Here is a 25,095-nt window from a genome sequence, read left to right as displayed (position 1 = left end):
ACAATCTTCTCTTTGGTCAAAGTTTAATTTATTTGTGTCTCCATATTGCTGACACTATTAATGCAGTGTTTAAATGCAAAGTGAACTGGATATAATTTAGTATGACTTACTAAAGATGAATGAACAATAGGATTAATCACATTAACTAAGTCTGCTGATAGTATCTATTTCCATGTCTGTAGATATAGGTATTATAGATGTAATACTAGTGACTTTGGAACCATAAACTATAATACATGTAATTTCTGTGAAAGTGTACATTTTGTCTTTGAAAAATGACAATATAGGGCAGTGGTTCTCAACTGAGGTAATTATTGCTGTCCTCCTTCCTCCGGGGACATTTGGTAATGTCTGGAGACATTTTCCATTGTCACAACTAGGAGGTACAATTGGCACCTAGTGTGTAGAAGCAAAGGATGCTATTAAACACCTTGCCATCAATACAGAGGACAGTTCATAAAGAATTATTCAGTCAAACAGTCAATAGTGCCATGATCGAGAAACCCTGATAAGAGGAAAGTCACATCTTGCCTGGCACATGGTATTTAAAGTGCTGTATGTTCATTTTCTGTATTATGTGTCTAGAGCAGTGGTTCTCAACCTGTGGGTCGCAACCCCTTTGGGGGTCGAAAGACACAGGGGTCACCTAAGACCATCGGAAAACACATATATAATTACATACTGTTTTTGTGATTAATCACTATGCTTTAATTATGGTCAATTTGTAACAATGAAATTGAGGGTCACCACAACATGAGGAACTGTATTAAAGGGTCGCGACATTAGGAAGGTTGAGAACCATTGGTCTCTAGAGCCACAAAATTGCTTGATGCAATCATAACCAAAAATAGTAGACAGAAACTAGAAAGAAAAAGTATGTTAAGTTTAAGAGTGGTCAAGTGGAATAAAGAATTGTATTTATTTGGCCCCAGTTGAGTGCCAACCAGGAGGTCACAGTTCGATTTTTGATCAGGGCACATGCCCGTGTGTGGGCTCGATCTCCTGATCCCCAGGGAGGGACGTAAGGGGGCAGCCGATCAATGATTCTCTCTCATCATTGATGTTTGTTTGTTTGTTTCTTTCTTATGTTCTTTCTTTCTTTCTATTTCTCTCTTATTCTCTGAAATCAATAAAAAATATTTTAAAGCAATTTTAAAAATTGTATTTATTTGAGATTTGAATTAAGAATAGGTTGTAATGCCCTAGCCGGTTTGGCTCAGTGGATAGAGCATCCGCCTGCGGACTGAAGGGTCCCAGGTTCGATTCCAGTCAAGGGCACATGCCTGGGTTGCAGGCTGGATACCCAGTGGGGGGTTTGCAGAAGGCAGCCGATCAATGATTCTCTCTTATCATTGATGTTTCTATCTCTCCCTTTCCTTCCTCTCTGAAATCAATAAAAATACATATTTTTTTAAAAGATTAGGTTGTGCCCTGACCGGTTTGGCTCAGTGGATAGAGCGTCAGCCTACGGACTCAAGGGTCCCAGGTTCGATTCCGGTCGGGGGCATGTGCCTTGGTTGCAGGCACATCCCCAGTGGGGAGTGTGCAGGAGGTGGCTAATGGATGTTTCTCTATCGTCGATGTTTCTAACTCTTTGTCTCTCTTCCTTCCTCTTTGTGAAAAATCAATAAAATATATTTTTTTAAAAAAGATTAGGTTGTAAGAATATTTAGGACAAACATTTGCTTTTATATAAAATAAAAGTGTTGTCAATCAAAGTGTTAATTGCAGCAACCACTTTACTGAATACATATGTTTGCTGATATTAGGCTCCAAGAAAATCATGCAGCTGAAGTGAAAAAAGTGAAAGCACAAGTAGAGGATTTAAGGTGCCTTCTGGCCCAGTCCCAAAATGAGTTACAGAGTTTAAAATCTGAACTTCAGGCTCAAAAAGAAGCAAATTCAAGAGCTCCAACAAGGACAATGAAAAATCTAGTGGAAAGGTTAAAGAGCCAATTATCCCTTAAAGAGAAACAACAAAAAGTAAGTAACAACAGAACATTGTCAACATTCAGGAAATACATGTGGTAGATTGCTTTTAGAGTAGAGTTGTAAGAGATCATGTTATCTCTCTCTCTCTGTTGTAGGAAAGAGTTTGAGCCTCATTTTATGCTGTGAAGTAGGGTTTTTTAAGATAATTGTTTTAAACAGCCTGATTTGTGGGTTATCTGTAGAAAATAAGAGAAGATCTTACTCCATTATTTCCTTTCCTTTTCTACTGGGATTTTATGCTACTGTGAGGCTATTTTGAACAATTTGAATAACTGAACAATTTTGAAAAATTTGGGGATTAGTTGGGGAATATGACAGTGAATAAGAAAGGCTAAAGAAGAAGGTTACAGAGATACTTTTATGAAAAGAAGTTGGTCACTGGATTATCTGATTTATTAGTTTTTTAATTTATCAGATTTGATATACTCAAATGTCTTAGAAGTTACTGTTGTTTTTCTGTGCTAGCTCAAGAAATTTATTGGCAAATTCTAAGCCCTTTTTTAATCTTGTAACTTTCCTAATGTACTTAAATTCAATTAATTTCACATGGAAGTATGTCTTGAGTAATTTGGATAAATACCTAAATTTGGATATTTGAAACCAAAACATACCTGGTTTTTATAATAAAAGTTTCCTGATTTAATGCTATATTCCCAAACTTATTAATGTCAAGATTTTGAACTCTCATACTCAATTTTAAAATAATTGAATTCAGTTACTAAAGGAAATTTATTTGAAAAAGTTGAGTTATTAGTTTGTGATTATGCTTGCTTAAACATACGGCATTTTAGGAAAATAGTTGAAAGTAATAAAGCCTACTTATATTTAGTATTATATATTGCTCATATAAAATATCACATTTTCAAAAAAAAAGTGATATATCTGTTATAATTTTTAGGCACTTAGTCGAGCACTTTTGGAACTCAGAGCAGAAATGACAGCAGCGGCTGAAGAACGTATTATTTCTGCAACCTCTCAGAAAGAGGCGAATCTCAATGTTCAACAGATTGTTGATCGACATACCAAAGAGCTAAAGGTGAACACCAACACATTTATTAATATAAAAAAAAATCCTGATAATTCCATTAGAAGAGAATCCACCTTTTTTTGTTAATAATAAGTATCTTTATTATACTTATATACTGGTTATCATCTTGGAATTAGCAAAATATAGGCTAATATAGGAATTAGCAAAATAGAAGCTACTCTTCCTAATAGAATTAAATTTAAGAAACATTTACATATGATTTTTATTGTGTAGATTTTTTTTCTTTCTTTTGCCATATCAGAATTTTCTATCTGGTTTTTGCTAGTTTATGAGTTAATTAGCTTTCCTTTTTTTCCCCCTGAAATAGTTTATGAGAATCATGTAGTTCTTGACTTTTAATCTATAGAGCTACTTGGCTCTGAAAACTATTTTTGAAATTATTATTTTTGGGCAATGTATTTTATTATTTTATTACCTGACTGTTAGGTTTGGTAGTTTAAACTTTTTCCCCCCCAAAATATATATATTTCATAATGATTTTTAAATTTCTTTACACAAGTTTATATACTATATTCTAAGTAAAATGAAAAATCTTTTTATATGTTGTTTTTGTTTATAATTTTGACTTGCTCTTTGTTTATATGTATATGCACTTCACTACCATTAAACTGTATAATGATTAGATTTTACTCAGACTTTTTAAAATAAATTTTTAATATATTATTGACTAGGGGCCCAGTGCACAAATTTGTGCACCTCGAAAGGAACTGTGGGCCGCGAGGCTGCGGTGGGCATGGGGCGGGTCTCGGCCCATCCTCTGCGCCCCCGCCCCGCCCCTCCCAACATGGCCCCGGTCTCCTGTCTGCTGGCAGCCCTGCTCCCACCGCTGCCGCTCCCACATGCAGACAGCGCCAGCCTCACTCGCACCTGCTGATGATGCGGAGCAATTGGGGCTGGCGGCAGCAACGTGTGCAAGTGGGACCAGTGCCATCAGCAGATGCAAGCGGCAGCTGCCAGCCCTGATCGCCCCTCAGGAGCAGGGAGAGGTGGAGAAGCCCTCAGGGGCAATCAGGGCCTACAGCCGCTGCTTGCACTTGCTGACGGCGCCGAGTGATTGGGGCCCACGCCAGGTGCCGGCAGCAGGTGTGAGTGTCCAGCGGGACTGTGGCATGTGGGAGCAAAGAATTTTCAGTAGCGACCAGAGGCTCGCCCTGATGACAGCCACCGGCCCCCTGCCTTGGTCTGGTGCCCCTGCTCACCTGCTACACCATCCACTGCAGCCGACACCCACCATGTTCCACATGTGCCCCCTGGTAGTCAGCGCACATCATAGTGACTGGTTGTTCGGTTGTTCCGCTGTTTGGTCTATTTGCATATTAGCCTTTTATTATGTAGGATTTCAGAGAGGAAGGGAGAAGGAGAGAGAGATAGAAACATCATTGATGAGAGAGAATCATTGACTGCCTCCTGCATGCCCCCCACTGGGGATCAAGCCCACAACCCAGGCATGTGCCCTGACAGGGAATTGAATTATGACCTCCTGGCTCATAGGTCAATGCTCAACCACTGAACCATGCTGGCCAGGCTCAACAAAATATATTTTAAGTACCAGTATTTCCATCACTGTTAATATATAGGACAGCTAAGACCTCCTTCCTATGTATACTTTCTTAAGCATATTGTCTAGTATTGCCAGTTACCCTTTTATGTCTTGTCTTTACAAAGTAAATTAGAAATTAATTCAAGTCAGAGGTTTCATTTATACTACTCTGAAGTTTCATAGTGTTTAAAACACTGCTGTATGCATTCTACATTGTACTTGTTTCTTTAATAAATTAGTTCAGCCACAATGAAACATTTACTTATCCTTATTAGATAAAATTTTGGCCCTGGGTATTTGTTGAAGATGAATTGCTTTAGATTGTTTCTTCATGTTTTGTTTTATATTTTTTTCTCAAAGTATACTTGATTAATTGTAATGAAGATGGAAGAATATATATAGTTTGTGGTTGTTTTTTTCCATTATATTTAAACTTTTAGATTAAAAACTTTTTTCTTAAGTCTTAATGGTGTAATTTCATATTATATTGCTTTCATCATTAATATTTGGTGAAGATTCATGAATTAAATTTTTCTTTATTTTATATATTAGTCACAAATTGAAGATTTAAGTGAAAATCTTTTAACATTGAAAGAAGCTCTTAAAACAAGTAAAAACAAAGAAAGTTCACTAACTGATAATTTGAATGACTTAACTAATGAACTACAAAAAAAACAAAAAGCCTATAATAAAGTGCTTAGAGAAAAAGATGAAATTGAACAAGAGAATGATGAACTGAAAAGTCAAATAAAAAGACTAACCAGTGGATTACAGGTAATTTTATATTGTGATAATATCTTTGATTTATATGTAGGTAGCAGTTCATTCCCACTTTTTAATTTCACATATATTCCCTGGAACTACCAGCTTGCATGTCCCCTTAATTAATTTAGCTAATTCCTTCAGTGATCTCCACTGTATTTATAATTTTAAAGAAGTATATCTATTGAAATGCAGAAACAATTACCATGTTATATATCAGTAGTGTCATTTAGAATGTTTGGTAAACTATAGTCTCAGAAAATTTCTGTAGTTGGAATATTTGGTGTGTATTTTGTTTGATACATTTTTACTTATGAAATGTTAAAATGCATATTATTTTTCAGGGTAAAACTCTGATAGATAATAAACAAAGTTTAATTGAAGAACTCCAAAAGAGAATTAAAAAGCTAGAAAGCCAACTAGAAAGAAAAGTGGATGAGGTAGAAATAAAGCCTATGAAAGAAAAGGTATGTGGAGATACATACTGATATACTTAAGGTGGTACAAGACTAAGTTAAATAAGTAATTGATGAATAGCTAATATACTATATTAATTTGAGGACCTAATACATATTTTAAGTGATACTGAATAATGTAGAGAAGTCTAAGACAAGTGTACTTGAGGAGACCCCTATAATGTCACCCTTACTTGGAAATTACTACATCATGTCTATGTCATCTTCCTGACATCCAAAAATCTCTGCAAATTTTGCTTATTTATTTATCACTTCTCCCAATGTAGTTGTTGACATTTGGTGATTTGACCTTTGGGGGAAAAGCTGGGCATTTTTCTCTTCTACCTTGACCCAAATGTGTCCTTTTATCCTTCAATAGGCAGCACTGTTATTTCAGGGTAAACAATGTGACTCGGAATATAGTCAGTATTTACAGCAATATTAAAGTAACCAACCCACTCTTAAATTGATTCTATAATGTGAGAAAAATTGCTTAAAATTTTCATACAATTTAAGTAAACTATCCTATCTAATAATAGACAAAGATGGTAATTGACCACACCTTCGCTACACCTCCCATTGGCTAATCAGCCTGATATGCAAATTAACCAACAAAGATGACGGCTAATTTGCATACTGCAGGTAGGGTGGGACAGTGTGAGCCGCCATCTGGGCCCTGTGTGCCGCCTAAGCCCCGCCCCCAGCTGGGACCTCCGTGTGCTGCCTAAGCCCCACACTGCCTAAGCCCCGCCCCCAGCCAGGACCCCCGTGTGCTGTCTAAGCCCGCCCCCGACTGGGACACCCGTGTGCTGCCTAAGCCCCGCCCCCAGCCGGGACCCCCATGTGCCGCTTAAGCCCCGACCCCAGCCAGGACCCCCATGTGCTGCCTAAGCCCCACGCAGCCTAAGCCTCGCCACCAGCCGGGACCCCCGTGTTCTGCCTAAGCCCTGCTAAGCCCCGCTGCAAGCCGGGAACCCATGGTGATACGCAAGCAGGAAAGTGCGGCCTGCAGGCAGCACCCAGGTGAGCATGCTCCTGGGTCAACATGGCTATCCGAGAGCAGGAAAGTGCAAAGGGCAGGCAGCCCCCAAATGGGCCTGCTCCTGGGTCAATCCCAGAGCAGAAAAGCACAGCCTGCAGGCAGCACCCCACCCTGGCCACACCTCAAGGGAGAGAACAACATGCAGTGGAGGCCAGGAGCCTGAGAGATCAACACAGAGGGGCACCTGCTCCAAGCCTCCACGGTGTGGCTGGGGGCAGACCCCCAGCAGAGACACACACACACACACACACACACACATGGAGCGACTGATCTGAGCCTCCTACGCAGCTGGCGGCAGGCCCCCAGCGGACACACACACACAGCGCCTACTCTGAGCCTGGGGGCTGCCTGCAGGCCACGCTTTTCTGCTCTGGGATCGCCATTGCGACCCAGGAGCATGCCCACCTGGGGGCTGCCTTCCCACTGCACTTCCCTCCAATGCCGTGTGTGTGTGTCCCAGCAGACACACACACACACACACACACACACACACACACACGGGACGCCTGCTCTGAGCCTCTGCTGCCAGACTGTGGCCTTCAGTAGGACATCCACTGAGGGCTCCCGGACTGTGAGAGGGGCAGGCTGGGCTGAGGGAACCCCACCCCCCAGTCCACGAATTTCGTGCACCAGCCCTCTAGTCCTATATAATAAAAGGGTAATATGCAAATTGACCCTAATGGGGGAACCACCAGTCACTATGATGCACACTGACCACCAGGGGGCAGATGCTCAGTGCAGGAGCTGCCCCCTGGTGGTCAGTGTACTCCCACAGTGGGTGCTCCGCTCAGCCACAGGTGGGCTGACGGCTGCAAGCACAATGGCGGTGGCAGTGGTGGGAGCCTCTCCCGCCTCCCAGGCAGCACTAAGGATGTCTGACTGCGGCTTAGGGGAGCAGGCCTAAGCCACAGTCAAACATCCCCCCGAGAGCTCCCGGGCTGCCAGAGGGATGTCTGACTGCCAGCTTAGTCCCGATCCCCTGGGGAGCAGGCCTAAGTTGACAGGTGGACATCACCTGAGGGGTCCCGGACTGCGAGAGTGCACAGGCTGGGCTGAGGGACCTCCCCTCCCCCCGAGTGCATGAATTTTCGTGCACCAGGCCTCTAGTGGTAATGTTTGCCCCTGAAGAAAATCACAGTGGAGGAACTATGGTTAGGAAAAATTTACCCAGAAAATATTCAATATCTATAAAATAAATTTTCATAACATGAAAACTACATCTTTTAATGACTGTATAGAAAATAGGTAATGGTACTAAATGTTTTAACAGAGTATATTACAAAAAGTATCAAAATTGACCAATGTCAGTATAATTTTGATGAAAATGCTTGCATTTATATACATGGAACCACAACATACTTGCTGTCAGAAGCTTTATTGGTGAAAACTGGAAGATCAAAATGTCTTTACCCTTCTAGATTGCTCTCTTTGCTCTCTCCTACCTGGGGAAAAGGTTTAAATAATCCTTGGATACCAGTTCCTAATCTGATTGCCATCAGAATACCTCAATAGCCTTGTGGCTTTCCCTGGACTCCTAATCTCTGTTTCAGCTTATTACTCCTTAAATTAGATAATACTATTTCTATTACCAATTTCTCAAGATTATTTTGACAGTGAAATAATTTGTGAAAGTTTTATGTAAGCCATCGAGTTCATCCCAGTGTACGACGTTATTACTAACTAGAAATAGAAAGAGAACACAGAAAGTTACACTAATAGTAAAATTTATAGCTAGGAGTCTAGTAAGAATGTTCTTTCAGATTACACAGTGCTGGGCATTCCTAATTCATGAATGTTTTTATACTCAAAGAATCCTTTCATTGAGTATAAAAACAAATTTCAACACCTTTTCCTCTGTAAACAGTGTTTGTAGCCTGTCTGTATTTTAAAAAACCCACCCTGATGCCTTGCAGTCCTATTTTTCTTATGATACTTTACTTTTCTCCATAGGACTTATTACTATCTGACAGACTAGAGATTTCCTTAGCTATGTGTTCATCTTTTGGTCTGTAAGCTTTGATGGCAAGAAGTGGCCTGTTTGGTTTATTGTTGTCTCCTTAGAACCTAGAAGAGTCCCTGACACATAGTAGATGCTCAGTATTTGATGGATGAATGAAAAAATTTAAATGCAATAACATTATTCTGAAATCAACATGTAAGAAGCTGTTGGAACAGAAAATATGAAAAGATTACTTCTCTCTCCATCCTCTCTTCTTGCCTTCTCTTCCCCAGTCTAGAACAGACCCTTGGTGACATTTGCCTTTGTTGTTTTTATTGTTGTTATTGTTCATTTTTAAATTATTTTCTTTCCTAAATCTTACTTAAGAGGGTAATGTCAGATGGAATAGAATTACTCAATCCCTACAAAGCAATATATGATGCAGAAAAATTTACCTACATACGTTATGCCCCCAACTAATATTTATATTTCTGGAGGTACACAAAATTCCTGGTTATATTTCAGGGGGGAAAAAAAGTTAATGACTATCAAACACTTAGTGATGTTTTTACATTTTTTTAAAGGATAATTTTTAGCCGAACTAAATAAAAGAGATTAAAAACTTAGCCAGTATGAGAAAGGTTAGTTTTGAGAGGGCAACTTTTTAAAAATGTTTTTTATTAATTTTTAGAGCGAAAGGAAGGGAGAGATAAAAACATTGATGAGAGAGAAACATCATTGATTGGCTGCCTTTGCATGCCCCCCTACTGGGATCCAGCCCACAACCAGGGCATGTACCCTGGCTGGGAATCGACCCAGCAACCTCTTGATTCATGGATTGACGGTCAATCACTGAGCCACACCAGCTGGGCAACTTCTGTTAGTTGGGCATTTGACCTTCAACTGGGTGTTTGACTTAAAGTTATGGTTGTTAACCCTTTCAACCCCAACATTCTTTTTTTATAGTAAATGCAGTGTTTCATAATGTCTTCTTTACTATTCCAAATGAAAGTCCTTGTTAATATAAACTAGTACCTACATGCTTAATTTCAAATTTATCATTATAAATGTCCTAAATAAAAGATAAAGGAAAAGCATAAAAGAAAAATTATGAAAATAGTATATTTATATATTTTTCATATTTTAGCAAATGTAAATGCTCTGGCCTGACTACCCTTAAAGTCATAATGAGGTAGTCTTGCACCTCTAGGTTGTGTTAATGTGAATTCAGAGCTATGAATGCAGACTAATACTAGTCCAATATATTCTATTGGCAGCTCATATGTCACAGTGGCATTTCCATTTATAATCTCATTTCTAAAATGATACACAATTGTTGGTACAGTTTTTAGCAAAATTATATGTACAGATTTTCCTTTTATAAGGCTGTTGGCATTCCTAGAAAGTTTATTACATAGTAAAATAATTAAAAATTGCTTGGTAGAATGAAGATATAAGTTCTTAGCTCAGATAGTTGTGAACAATATTTTTAACTATATGAGTGCCCAGTAGGACATCTGAAACTTGTGCAGTACATGGACTGTTTTGCTCTTTTCTTGGACACTTTATCTTAATTATCACAAGCCATGACACCTATCCCTAAAAGGCCCTAATTCCTTCCCTGTCCCCCAGCCATTTTAGCACTTATCACACTAACATAACTACAATTTTTCTTTTCTTGTTTTTTTGTTTGTTTGTTTTTTTCTATATTTTGCTCCATTTCCCTAATCCATACACTCAACCAACATAAACTGGACACTAATATTCATGAAGATAGATTTTTTTGTTAGATTTATTCATTGCTTCTATTCTTAGGTAGTACTTGGTACATATCTAGCACTAAATAAATAATTTGTTGAATTAGAAAAGTAATGTTCATTGAAGATTTGAAGGGGCCATGATGCTAGGACATTGCTATGGGGTGACAGAATTGGGTTGATCATCTACACATATAGATTCTTTGATCCAAGCTTACTGTAGTCATGATTGTCTATATTAAAAATCTTCGTAAAGACTCCGTAAGGGTGTTATCATTAGTTCAAACTGTTCTCCAGAATTGTAATTGTCAAGTTATAAAATACAGGCTACTTAAACTGAAGGTCATTTTAGCCAATAGCTTGGCATGTCTAACAATTGTAGAAGTTAGAACCTATTTACTTACTTTCTAAGAAGAATTATTTTACCATTGTTCTAGTAAGTTTTAACTGATAACTCTTAAAATTGAAAACAATATTGGTAATTTTCTTCCTCCTTTATTATTGTTTATAGAGTGCTAGAGAAGAATTAATTAAGTGGGAAGAAGGTAAAAAATGGCAAAGCAAAATAGAGGGAATGCGAAACAAGTTAAAAGAGAAAGAAGGGGAAATCTATATTTTAACAAAGCAATTGAATACTGTGAAGGATCTTTTTGCCAAGTGAGTGTAAAGTAAACCTAATTAATTATGTGTAAAGTCTTTAATTGATCTGGAAGTTATATAGTTTTATTGTTCTTGATAATATAAGAAATTCTCTAATTTTAATTATGAATTATTATCTATGATTTTTTATTTTCTTTCTTTAAAATGTGTTTTGAATGTATTTTAACAACTTATAAATGGGGTTTCCTATAATTTGAAAATAAGTTAGCTCCTAGGAAATGCAGAACAATCTGATTTTTGTATATTGGTCTTATAATGAGTAAGCTACAGTTCAATAAATTGAACAAGCCACACAGTGGATGGTATATTTTCATGTTTCTTATTTAATCCCACAGAGTTGATAAAGAGAAACTAACTTTGCAGAGGAAACTAAAAACAACTGGTATGACTGTTAATCAAGTTATGGGAGTGCAAGCTTTGGAGTCAGAAAAAAAGTTGGAAGAATTAAAAAAGAGAAATCTTGACTTAGAAAATGAGATATCATATATGAGGTACACTATTACTTGGAAATGTGCTATCTATACTAATAAAAGGGTAATATGCTAATTAGATAGACTGGATGTCTTCCAGACGTCATTCCGGACATCCCTCCTGGCAAAGCTGAGGGCATGGCAGGCCTGAAAACTGCCCGCGGCCCCTTGCCCAGGCTAGCCCCGCCCCCAGCTGGGACTGCCACTCTGATCAGGGGCATGGCCAACCTGCAAACCACTAGCAGACCCTCGCCCAGGCAGACCCCGCCCCTCAGTGGGGACCCCCACCCTGATCAGGAGCATGGCCAGCCTGCAAACTGCCTGCAGACCCTCACCCAGGCCGACCCTGTCCCCAGCATGGACTTCCACCCCAATCCGGGGCCCCTTTCAGGGCAGGCCAGCTGGGCCCCATCCATGCACCAGGTCTCTATCCTATATAATAAAAGTGTAATTTGCAAATTGACCCTAATGACAGAACAACCGCTGGACCAGTCACTATGAGGTGCACTGACCACCTCTTGGTTCCTTTCCCCTGCCAGCAGGCTCCAATCGCCTGATGGTGAACAGCGAACCAGGGTTGGGTGGTGGCGGGGGGCGGGGCCAGCTGTGGGCAGCTGGGGAAGATGTCCCTGGTCACAGGCCAGGCCTAGGGACCATACCCGCACATGAATTTTGTGCGCCAGGCCTCTAGTTCATTATAATGAAGGAAACTGGTTGACCCATAGAAACTGATAAAATACTAGTAAACATGTTATGTATTTTAAAGTTGGGTTCTGTTGATGGCTTTTCTGAGTTGAGATATTCCTTTTTTATATGCCATGTAATTTTGAATTGTATTCTTGAAATTTTGAATAATGTATTATAGGACACTGGATTTTGGTTAAATGCTATGGAAAATTCTATTATAATAAAAATAGCTACATAGCAGGTAGTTGGTCTGGATAGGTTCAGGCCCAAAATTCCCACCTGCTTTCTGTGGGCTCTGATTCCATTATCAGTGCTATTGGCATCTGTCCTGCCTGTGTACCTCCCAGTTGACACCTCTGGTACGTGTCTTCTCTCTGTTAGTTCAGTCCTCAGAGTCTTCAGTGTTCACAATAGGATCAGATCCATGCATGTACAGCTCAAGGGTGAGCCCAGAAATTCATAAACAACTTTATAATTGTTGAAGCTCCTCCCTTTCTGTTTCCCTACAGCCCCTTTAGGTACTTTCAACCAAACTAGCACTTTAGTTACCCTGTTATCCTGTGTACTTCAGCAATTGTGTACATTTGCAGCCAGGCAAACAACAGAAGGGCCGGAAGTAGGTGAGGGTAGGTGGGGGAACTACTTTCTTCCTACCACCTTACCAATCACAGCTAATTGGAGGAAATGATTTCCCTCCATAAAATTTTGCCACCTCTGGATTCCCATTGCTGTCTCTGCCACCACTGCCTATGGTATTGCTTGAGGGTTGAGGCATGAAAGACCAGACAGAAGAAAGAAAGAATGAGGGATTCATGTACTCTTTGCGCTAGAACTTGAAGGCTTCCCCAGAACACTCTCCCTCAGTGTTAATACTCACTTTAATGTTTCAAGTAATGTGTTTGAGCTAGTAAATATCAGAGGAAAAGAAAACATAAATTCATCACCTGTTTGCTAATACTTCAAAGTCTGGAATTTTGTCCCAATCTGTAAACTATTTAACTTTTCAAGTTCTTAAGTAGATGCTCCATGCATTTGGGAGACAAGATTGGGTGTGTTTACTCTACTTTACCTAGAACCAGAACCCTGAAGGCCACTTTTTAGTAAATACTTTGAGATTTTCCTGGTTTGCTGTCTCTTTCCAAGCTTTGTCTTGGTAGTGCAAAGAAAAATAAAATCATATCCTAACAACAGCAGTTAAAACCATTTATAGATTTCTGTTTCACTCTTTTCTTCCAAGATGAAGGTAGATTCGCTTTACCTAATTCATTTCTTCCTCTTCAAGGTGTTTATAAATGATCTGGAATCATGTTAAATGATCATTGTAAAGTTGGGTACCTACCTATAATATTTGGATATGAGGATACTTACCATTCTTCAATTTATTCTAGTTTTTTTTTCTTCCTATTAATCTTCAAAAATTACCATTAGTGTTTCTTTATTAACATGTCCTGTTGTGTCAGTATTAATGTAGCGTGAGCATGTGAAGTTGAACTCCTTTATAGGAATACTCATGAGCTTCTAACTTACATACCATCTGCTTTTCTTCTAAGTCAGCAGTTCTCAACCTGTGGGTCTCGAACAATGAAAATACATCCCGCATATTAGATATTTACATTATGATTCATAACAGTAGCAAAATTACAGTTATGAAATAGCAACGAAAATAGTTTTATGGTTGGGGGTCACCACAACATGAGGAACTATATTAAAGGGTTGCAGCATTAGGAAGGTTGAGAACCACTGTTAAGTCATTGTTTCCTTAATCCTTCAGAATTTCACTTGATGGAGAAAGGAAATGTGATTGAAGAATTCTTCTTTCCTTTGACACCTATTTATAGTTACTATCTGGTCTTGGCAGTGGCTTCTTCCCTCTTATTTTTTTTCTTAGTCAAACTATATATTCAGAGCAAAACTAAATTCTTTTATTCTCCTATTCGGTTTTTACAGGAATCAAAATATTTAAGATTGAAAACTTCAAATACTTTAGAGGTTTAATTGCTCTTTTTTTCCTTAATGATGTGAATCTGTGTGGGCTGAAATATTTGGAAAAGATTTTTTGTGGTCTATCCTTTGTCCTAACATGTGGTCTATCTTTGTGAATGATCCATGTGCACTTGAGAAGAATGTATATTCTGTTGCGTTGGGGTGAAATGTTCTATAAATGTCTATTAAATCCATCTGTCCTTTAGAGTTTTGGTCTGGAAGATTTGTCCAGTGAAGTCAGAGGGGTGTTAAAGTCCCCTACTGTGACTGTATTGTTATCAATCTCTTCACTAAAGCCCTCTAGAAGTTTTTTTTATATATTTAGGTGCACCTATATTGGGTACATATATGTTTACCAGGGTTATATTCTCTTGTTGGATCAATCCCTTTAGGATTATGTAGTGACTTTTGTTGTCTCTTGTGATGGCCTTAATTTTAAAGTCTATTTTGTTAGATATGAGTATTGCTACTCCAGCTTTTTTTTCTTTTCCATTTGCATGGAAAAAATTTTTCTAGCCCTTCACTTTCATCCAGTGTGTGTCTTTTGTTTTGAGGTGGGTCTCTTGTAGACAGCATATAGTTGGATCATGTTTTTGTATCCATTCAGTTACCCTGATTGGAGCATTTGATCCATTTACATTTAGGGTTATTATTGAGAGGAACTTATTTATAGCCATTTTAATTCTGTATGGCTAGGTTTTCTCTCTCTGTTTCTTCTTCTCAGCAATCCCTTACAGCAATACCTTTAGAATTTCTTGTAATGCTGGCTTGGTGGTGATGAATTCCTTTAGCCTTTTTTTTTTTTTTTTTTTGGGATTCTGGCCTATAGAGTTTCTGATGAGAAATCAGGTGTCAGCCTTATGGGAACTCCTTTGTAGGTAACAGTTTTCTTTTCTCTTGCTGCCTTTGAGATTCTCTCTTTGTCTTTAATTTTTGGCATTTTAATTATGATGTGTCTGGGCTGGGATCTGTTTGGGTTCTTCTTGTTTAGGGTTCTCTGTGCCTCCTGAACTTTTATGACTTTTTCCTTTACCAGGTTAGGAAAGTTTTCTACCTTATTTCTTCAAACACCTTCTCTATTCCTTTCTCCCTTTCTGTCCCTCCTGGCACACCTGCTAGTCTAATATTGGTATGTTTCACGTTGTCCTACAGCTCCCTTAAGCTGTCCTCCTGTTTTTTTAATTGCTTTTTCATTTTAGTTCTTTGATTAAGTCACATTTTCAATTCTGTCTTCTAATTCACTGGTTTGATCCTCAGCTTCCCCCATTCTGCTGTATATTCCTTCCAATGTGTTCTTTATTTGTGTTATGTCATTCTTTATCTCAGACTGTTTTTTTTTCATAGTTACTATATCTTTTTTCATACTTTTTAACATTTTTACCATCATTACTCTGAACTCTGTTTCAGATAAATTTCTTATCTCTGCTTCATTTACCTGTTCTTCTGAAGAATTCACTAGTTCTTTCATTTGGGGGATGTTTCTTTGTCTCCTCATTTTGGTTGTCTGTTTGGGTTTGTGACTATGTATTAGGTAGATCCTCTACACTTCTCAATCTCTATTGCAGGAAGTGTTAAAGGCTGTTTCTGACTAATTGGATCAGGCAAAGACTCAAAGCCTCCAGAGACCTCCTCGGTTTACAGACTAATAGGATTCTGACTTGAATTGCCCCCAGGCAATCACCCACAGGTGTAGTGAGAGTTTTTTCAACAGGGTGGGGCAGTTGATTCTGCCTGGAGGCTAATTGTAACTTTTAATTTCTTAAGTGGCCTCATGGCAAGGTGTTTTCCAATAGGGTGTGTCGACTGTCTTCCCCCCAGGCAAGGCAAATATCTATGTGGGAAAGATGTTGTCCGCTACATGAAGGAATAACTCAGCCCAGGAAACTTGGGGTATCTGCCTTCTGAGCTCTATCCCCAAAGTCTTCAGTCCTAGGTTCTGCTCTCATAGCTCCACTTCCCCCTCCTCCGCCAGAGGACAAGGTGGGTGGCTCCACAGGGAATTTTGTGCTTTGGTCCTTCAAGAGGGTGCCCGAACTTTCAGCTGCCACTCCCTGGCAGATAGCACCCTACAACTTTTCACAGCTAGATATTGTGTGGGTACCCTCCTCAGATTTGGTGCTATCTACTGGGGAGCCCAGCTTGGAGATTAAATCCCAGAGTTCTCAGTGGCACCCCCCCTCAGCTGAGATATCTCTCTGGGACTTCATGTCTGTGGGTGCCTGGCCAGCCCTTTTGCACCTCCACCCCTCCTACCAGTCTCTATGCAGTCTCCATCTTTGGTTCTTGGGTATCAGGGTTCTCTCCTATGAGTTTTCCGTTGATTATTCAGGGAGACTTTCCATATTTCAGTTGTAATTCCAGCTTGTTCCTGGGAACATGTCTCTGCAGCATCCACCTACTCTGCTGCCATATTTAATCTGAGGATCATTTTATAATGTAAATAGTCATGTCCTAATTTAATTTTATAAAGTTTATAAGTTAGTATTTAAAATAAGTACAGTGTAAATAAATATGTTATATATTTTCATTCTCTCCTGTATAGTTTAATATAAAAAACACAGTGAGAAGTTGAAGTTTGATAGTAAAGAGACTGTGGTTGTTGTTTTTAGGACCCATCACGCTCTTCCTCGAGATTCTGTTATAGAAGATTTACGTTTACAAAACAGATACCTCCAAGAAAAACTTCATGCTTTGGAGAAACAGTCTTCAAAGGATACCTCTTCTAGGCCTTCTGTAAGTGCTTTGCTTTTCATATTTTTAATGGTCAACTTTGGAAGTAAAATCAATTTTTACCTTTATCTGGGCAAAACCAGCATATCTCTGTGCTTAATATGTATTAATACAATGAATTCAACTTTTATTTTTAGTAGTTACTGATATACATTAACTTCTTTAATCCTTCTTATATAATAACTGCAAACTTAAGATTCTTATGATGCTTATATAACTTCATTACAAATGATTTCTAGAGACTTTAAATGTAGTTGTTATGAGTTTGCTGTGGCAAGACTATGCAATTAAGTAAAGTAGGAAAATATGTTATTGCATTATTATCCATCAAACATGTGACAGTGTTTTTAGTGTTCTTTATAAAGACTCATTAATGAAGAATTGTTAGAATCTTACTTTAAATCACTCAGTGTGTACCCTTTTATTATTGTTTTTCTTTTCTTTTCATGTTTTTTCTCTTTCTGCCTGAAGCAGAATCTGTTACATAACACAAGTACTCTTTCTACCCTTTCTAACAGTGTTAATAAATACAGGCACAATATTTTTCACAAAATGAACACTTTATACAGGAACAACAACAACAACAAAACCCTAAGAGTGCTCAGAATTAAAAATGGGAAAGGAGCCCTGACTGGTTTTGCTCAGTAGATAGAGCGTTGGCCTGAGGACCGAAGGGTCCCGGGTTTGATTCTAGTCAAGGGCATGTACCTTGGTTGTGGGCATATCCCCAGTAGGGGGTGTGCAGGAGGCAGCTGATCGATGTTCCTCTCTCATCAATGTTTCTAACTCTTTATCCCTCTCCCTTCCTCGCTGTAAAAAATCAATAAAATATATTTAATAAAAATAAAAATGGGAAGGGAATAGATACCAATGACAACTTATATCATCAGGAATCGAGAAATACTCTACAGCAGTGGTTCTCAACCTGTGGGTCGCGACCCCTTTGGGGGTCGAATGACCCTTTCACAGGGGTCGCCTAAGACCATCGGAAAACACATATATAATTACATATTGTTTTAGTGATTAATCACTATGCTTTAATTATGTTCAATTTGTAACAATGAAATTGGGGGTCACCACAACATGAGGAACTGTATTAAAGGGTCCCGGCGTTAGGAAGGTTGAGAACCACTGCTCTACAGTATCATAGTAAGAAGAGAAAACACAAAGCAGACTATGTTGTAGATCCTACTGAGTTAAATATATCTGAGGCAAGGCCAAACAATAAATCAGGTCTACTTAGGCTAAATGATGATACCTTGGCAGATTTTAACTCCAGTTTAGAAAATGATCCAGATCCTGAAATTGAGAAAATTAATCAAGACTGTTGTGAAAATAATAAGCAGGAATATAAAGTCAAAGAAGAGAATGAACTAGTGAAGAATGGGAAAGGAAAGGAACACATAGCTGAAGACCTCAGTCACAGCAGCTGCACAGACCCAGAAGAATCTCCCGGGGAGGACCAGGCTCCTGCCACAGTTGCTGCTGCAGTGGATCAGTGTGCTGGGGAGGCTAACTCTGAGACTGACGTACCAGTCCGGCCAGGAAATGGCGGGCCCCAGGTTTGAGTACAAGGCAGTCCTTTATTTCTTTGGTAGCTTAGTTTTCTTATAGCAAGTAGTATACATATGTAGTACAAATGAAAAAGTGTTGTGTAGGATTTGTAAAAAATATTAATTATTAATAAACTTCTCCTTAAACTAACATTTGACTAGTTCTTACAAAATTAGTGATTATGCATTTCCTAAATCACTTTAGTACTCCCTGTTTTACCATTGGTGCTCACTTGAAATGATTAGATTAGGTAACAGAATAGCAAAAGTAAGGCACTTTAGAGGTATTTGTTTTGCCTTCGAAATTTCTAATACAGCATGCTATAAAATCTCAATACAAGTAAAATTTCATACAGTGAATAATATCAATAAGAATTTGTTGTGATGCTGTGTGACATTCTAACATACATAGCAAGTTCCTTCAGTGGTTTTTTTTCCACGTATTATAAAGATACTTTTTTATAATGAAAAAAGGGAATTTACATGTATTGCTATCTATGTTGTGTTAGACTCTCTATCTACGTTTAATATCCACAATACTTTGCAGAGTATTATTGGTGATTTACATGGGAAGCTTAGAGAATATCATCTCTAGTGATTGATGCAGAACACTTCCTCTCTCTGTAATCAATCAAAATATGTTTAAAACAAAAGAATTACTTATAAAAAAAAGATGCAGAACAGAATTTCAGTGCAGGTCTAACAGCCTAACTCTACAGTTTATGAACTTTTTGTGTACACACTACTTTTGGGCAGTTTACACAATATGGAATAAGACAAGTTTTTTCCCAATTGAAGTCAAATAGCATTTCTTTTTTTTTTCTTTATCCTTTCCACCTAAGATGTTTCAGTCACCTAAGTTCTCAAAACATTTACTAAAGTCACACCTTTAAATGTTCAGAGAAAATGGATGAAAGTTAATTCTCAGTTCTTTTGTCAGGTTCATAATGGTTCCTTTTTCCCCCACTACATAAGTAACTGAGAATTTGAGACTTTCCACTTTATAGAAAAAGTAATCAAGCACAGATTTCTCTTTCAAATAACCTGTGGTTAAGAATGAGATTAAAAATGAACATAAGTAAAACCCAAGGTGGATTCATGCCAAGGGAAATGCAAATACAGTGTTCCTGATGAGGGAGTGATTGCTTCAGCTCAAGGAATGAGGAAAGCTTTCAGAAGGAGGAAGGAATTGACGCACTTATTTTTGTAGGCTTGTGTGTATTGGTTTGCTATGGCTACCATAACAAAGTACCACAGATGTGATGGCTGAAATAACACGAATGCATTCTCACAGTTCTGGAAGCCAGAAATCCAAAATTAAGGTATTAGCAGGGTTAATTCCTTCTTCAGGCTGTGAGGGAGTATCTGTCCAGCCCTCTCTCATTATCTGTTACATGGCAGTCTTCTCCCTGTGTCTTCACATGTCATTCTTTGTTATATGTCTGAGTGCAAATTTCCTTTTTGTATAAGAACGCTAGTCATTGGAGTAGGGCCCAACCTAATGACCTTATTTTAACTTGATTTTCTCTGCAAAGGCCCTATCTCCAATAAGGTCCTGAGGTACTGAGAGTTAGGATTTCAGCATATGAATTTGGGAGTGGGGTGCAGGTGGAGTATAATACAGTCATACTTTATTATTGGACTGAAAATAAAAACATTATAGTTTAGTTGTTATGAGAGTATTTATGGAAGTATTCATTATATGTGTAGACACTGTTAAGTGATACTTGACTTTGCTTTCAATATTAATTAAAATATATGATCTTTTCTCCTGCAAATTTTATATTCTTACTTATTTTTGGTTGTTTTCGCCAGAGCTCTCCATATTCTTTTGAGGAAAATGTTCCATTTTAGCATTGTGTTTTCTGATTCAGTATGTCTTATGCAGGTTTTATTTATTAAACCTTAAAAGTATTTCTAACTGTATTTTCCTGAAGACTTCAGAAATAGAGTCAGATGATCATTGGCAAAGAGAACAGGAGCTTCAGAGGGAAAACTTGAAGTTGTCATCTGAAAATATTGAACTAAAATTTCAGCTTGAACAAGCAAATAAAGATTTGCCAAGATTGAAGGTAAATTTAGTATTCTTTATTACAGTTAGGAAATCTAATGCCTGAAAACCTTTTTCTTCCTATTTCATTGTTATGCTTACCATATTAGTTTATGAAGAAGTAAAAAACTCATATTCATAAAAATGTTATACTTTCTACATTTATTCTTTTAAAAATTATTTGTTGAGGGCCTACTTTGTTGTTTTTTAAAAAATATATATTTTATTGATTTTTTACAGAGAGGAAAGGAGAGGGATAGAGAATTAGAAACATTGATGAGAGAGAAACATCGATCAGCTGCCTCCTGCACACCCCCTACTGGGGATATGCCCACAACCAAGGTACATGCCCTTGATTGGAATCGAACCTGGGACCCCTCAGTCTGCAGGCCGACGCTCTATCCACTGAGCCAAACCGGTCAGGGCGAGGGCCTACTTTGTGTCAAGCACTCTTCTAGATGCTGAGAAACAGCAATGAAAAAAATTCTTGCACTCAAGGAATGTACATTCTAGTGGGGAAGGCTGAAAAACAAGTAAACAGGTCAATATCTATAATAATAAAAGTGTAATATGCAAATCGACCAAACGGCTGAACAGTGGAATGACTGTCCAGACGACTTTCTGGACAAAGCCTGGGCTGCGAGGGCGGCCCTACTCTACACCCTGTGAGGGCGAAGGCCTACTCTTGCATGAATTTTGTGCATTGGGCCTCTGGTAGGATGATAAGAGGATAATGTGCAAATCGACTGAACAGTGGAAAGACCGGTTGCTATGACGCACACTGACCACCAGGGGTCAGACGCTCAATGCAGGAGCTGCCCCTTGGTGGCACAGTGGGAGCGCTGCTCCGCCAGAAGCCCTGACCTGGGCTCATAGCTGGCGAGCGCAGTGGTGGTGGCGGGAGCCTCTCCCACCTCCGTGGCAGCACTAAGGATATCAGACTGACGGCTTAGGGGAGTGGGCCTAAGCTGTCAGTCGAACATCCCCCAAGGACTCCGGGATTGCGAGAGGGAGCAGGTTGGGCTGAGAGATGCCTCCGAATGCACAAATTTCATGCACCAGGCCTCTAGTCCTATATAATAAAAGGCTAATAGGCAAATAGACCAAATGGCAGAACAACTGGTCGCTATGACATGCGCTGACCATGAGGGAGCATGTGCGGAACATGGCGGGCGTCGGTCGTGGTGGGATGGTGGAGCAGGTGAGCGGGGATGCCAGACCAAGGTGGGGCACTGGTCACTGTAATCAGGGTGAACCTCTGGTGGTTACTGAAAATTCTTTGCTCCCGTGTGCCGCGGACCCACCGGCGCTCACACCTGCTGCCGACACTGGCCCTGCTCACACCCACTGCCGGCACCAGAGCTGCCGCTTGCACCCACTACTGGTGCTGGAGCTACAGGTCATACCCACTGCTGGTGACGGCCCTGCTCGCACCCACTGCCAGCACCGGAGCCGCCGCTTACACCCACTGACAGCGCCTGGCACTGGTCCCAATCGCTTGGCACCATCAGCGGGTGGGAGTGGTGGCTGCCGGCCCCAAATGCCTCTGAGGGCTTCTCCACCTCCCCCTACTCCTGAAGGGCAATCAGGGCAGCAGCCACCACTTGCACCCACTGTCGGTTCCAGCCCTGCTCGCACCGTTGTTGTCACCAGCCCCAATCGCTCCATGCCATTAGCATGTATGAATGGCGGCAGCGGGAGTGGGGCTTCTGGCAGACAGGGGAACGAGGGCCGCGGTGGGAGGGGCTGGCAGGGGCATGGAGGATGGGCCGAGACCCGCTATTGTGCCCACTGTAGCCTCACAGCCCACAGTTCCTTTTGAGGTGCATGAATTCGTGCACTGGGCCCCTAGTCTCTCTCTCTATATATAAAAGCCAAGCGACTGGAATGACCGGTCACTATGACAGGCACTGTGGCCAGCCAACTGGCCCGATGGGGGTGGGCCCGGCCAGCCAACCTCCCACAGCCCCTCCCCCTGGCCATCAGGCCCTGATCTGCCTAATCAGGGTGAGCTGGCCAGACCCCATCCGTGCACGATTTCATGCACATGGCCTCTGGTATAGTATGTCAGCTTATGTTAAGTGCTAAGGAGAAACAGCATGGTTGATGTGAATGTGGTGTGTGAGGGGTAGGTGGGGGTTTGAGGAATTGCTATTTAAAATACTGTATTGCCCTGACCGATGTGACTCGGTTGGGCATCGTCCCGTGCACCAAAATGATTCCTGATCATGGTACATGGCTGGGTTGTGGGCTTGATTCCAAGTAGGGGGCATATAGCAGGTAGCCAATTGACATTTTGCTCTCACATCGATGTTTCTCTTTCCCTCTCCCTCTCTCTCTAAAACAAACATGTCAAACTCAAAGGCTAACATGGACCAAATAAATAAGGTTTAAGTTTATGTGGGCCACAAAAAAACAAAAGCTTCAATTTTCATAGAAACGTAGGTTTATTTCGATAGAGACATGCTGAATACAACGGGCTAAAATAAATGAGACATAGTTAACATAAAATAATAGAATATTTTAATAAAAATTAATATTTTTTCTTGAACATTAACTTACCAGACACTGAATAACTGCACAAATTAATAAATGTAACTCAAGTAAACCTATTTTTCTTGTTCTCTGAAAGCACAATATTTCCTGTTGCGCCCACCAAACAAGTCAGTCTAAGGCTAATGATGGGGCAATCGGCTGCTAAAATATTCGCTGCTAGTATTAGTGGAGAGAAATGGTACACCTGTATGTAAGGCGCATAAGGAAATGAATGCAACATTATAGTAATAAGTCATTAGCAAACGTTGTAATTCGTTATTAATAACTAGAGGCCCAGTGCACGGATTCATGCACTGTTGGGGGTCCCTTGGCATGGCCTGCGGGGATCAGGCCAAAACAAGCAGTCCAACACCGCCTGCCGCTCCTGCCTGCTCTCTTGCTCATCCTGGCCCCACTGTGCCTGCCACCACCGCCACTCTGTAGGCTTGCCGCTACTCCGCTGTGGTGTCCGCGCGCCCATCCTAGTATGATACTGGCGTGCCCATGACCAGGAAGCGGCCATGGGCTCGCGCCCAGCCGGTCCGATCCTGGTCCTGGTCCTGGTCCTGGTCCAAATGGGGGAGGGGTGCACAGGGGGAGTTTCCACAAGAGAGGCTCACGCCACCTCAAATGGCTCGCCAGCTGTGAGCCCAGTGTCTGGTGCCCATCAGTCAGCTGAGCAGCACTCCTGCTGTGGCAGCGCATTGACTACCGGGGGCAGCTCCTGTGTTGAGAGTCTGCCTTCTGGTGGTCAGTGCACATCATAGTGACCAGTCGACCAGTTGCTTATGATTTTATATACATAGATTATGTATAACAGGATATTAGAAATTAAGTTACAAAATTTTTATTAAAATATTTCTTACAGACCGTTATATTGGTTGGGCTGCAGAAATATTCTGTTGTGGGCCACATGTGGCCCATGGGCCACAAGTTTGACATGCTTGCTCAAAAAATAATAATATAATAATAATAATAATAAATAAAAATCTTTAAAATACCCTAGTAAGGAAGCTCTGCCCAGTAGCTCAGTTGGTTAGAGCATTGTGCCAATACACCAAGGTTGCAGGTTTGATCCCTGTTCAGGGCACATACAAGAATCAACCAAAGAATGCATACATAGTGGAACAACAAAGCGATGTTTTTCTCTTTCTCTCTCAAATCAATCAATTTAAAAAATATATGGTAGTTATCAAAATATGATATTTTAGCAGAGAGCTAGGGACAAATAAAGAAGTGGGCCATGCAAATAATTGAAAAAGAGTTCCAGACAACAAATAGCAAGTTCAAATGCCCAGCACTAAGAGGATTCCTGGTGTACTTCATTAACAATTTTCACACTTTAAGATATTAGGATATCTCTAAAAAAATTTAAATCTTTAAATTAAAAATATATTAGGTTAATTGTCTCTTAGAAATGTTATTTATTTTGATGTTTGTATAAAGTTTATCTTTGGTTTTTCAAATCTTATGCTATTTATAGGAATCTTCTTTTTCTCTTGGCTGGTTAATTGTTTCAGTTCTGTTTTTAAACCTAAAATATTAGCAATCTGTTAATTCCACTGGTAATCATATAATTTAGCTGTTTCTTGCTTCACATTGTGATTTTTACACTGTTAGAGCCAGTGTTAGAAGTTCAGTTGTCTGTTTCTCTATACCAGTGGTTCTCAACCTTCCTAATGCCGCGACCCTTTAAAACAGTTCCTCATGTTGTGGTGACCCCCAACCATAAAATTATTTTCGTTGCTACTTCATAACTGTAATTTTGCTACTGTTATGAATCGTAATATAAATATCTGATATGCAGGATGTATTTTCATTGTTACAAATTGAACATAATTAAAGCATAGTGATTAATCACAAAAACAATATGTAATTATATATATGTTTTC

General features: G+C 39.7%; 1 protein-coding gene across 3 annotated transcripts in view; it reads left to right on the top strand.

The window, feature by feature from the left end:
- The window catches only part of CEP290 (centrosomal protein 290kDa), a 116,263-nt gene that overhangs the window by 77,143 nt on the left and 14,025 nt on the right, over positions 1-25,095 (top strand). For 2 of the 3 annotated variants that reach the window (XM_014544591.1, XM_014544592.1), the window contains 9 exons: positions 1,770-1,983; positions 2,891-3,028; positions 5,133-5,354; positions 5,687-5,809; positions 11,047-11,192; positions 11,531-11,686; positions 16,945-17,068; positions 18,412-18,627; positions 20,556-20,690. In XM_014544591.1, coding sequence (XP_014400077.1) covers positions 1,770-1,983; positions 2,891-3,028; positions 5,133-5,354; positions 5,687-5,809; positions 11,047-11,192; positions 11,531-11,686; positions 16,945-17,068; positions 18,412-18,627; positions 20,556-20,690 — 1,474 coding nt within the window. The remainder of the gene's footprint in view (positions 1-1,769; positions 1,984-2,890; positions 3,029-5,132; positions 5,355-5,686; positions 5,810-11,046; positions 11,193-11,530; positions 11,687-16,944; positions 17,069-18,411; positions 18,628-20,555; positions 20,691-25,095) is intronic. The other variant, XM_014544593.1, reaches the window with a different exon arrangement.

This window comes from Myotis brandtii, unplaced genomic scaffold (genome assembly GCF_000412655.1).
Source record: "Myotis brandtii unplaced genomic scaffold, ASM41265v1 scaffold371, whole genome shotgun sequence".
NCBI classification, from domain to species: Eukaryota; Metazoa; Chordata; class Mammalia; order Chiroptera; family Vespertilionidae; genus Myotis; species Myotis brandtii.
The sequence above is the reverse complement of the archived record's forward strand: the minus strand, read 5'-3'. Positions and strand labels throughout refer to the sequence as shown.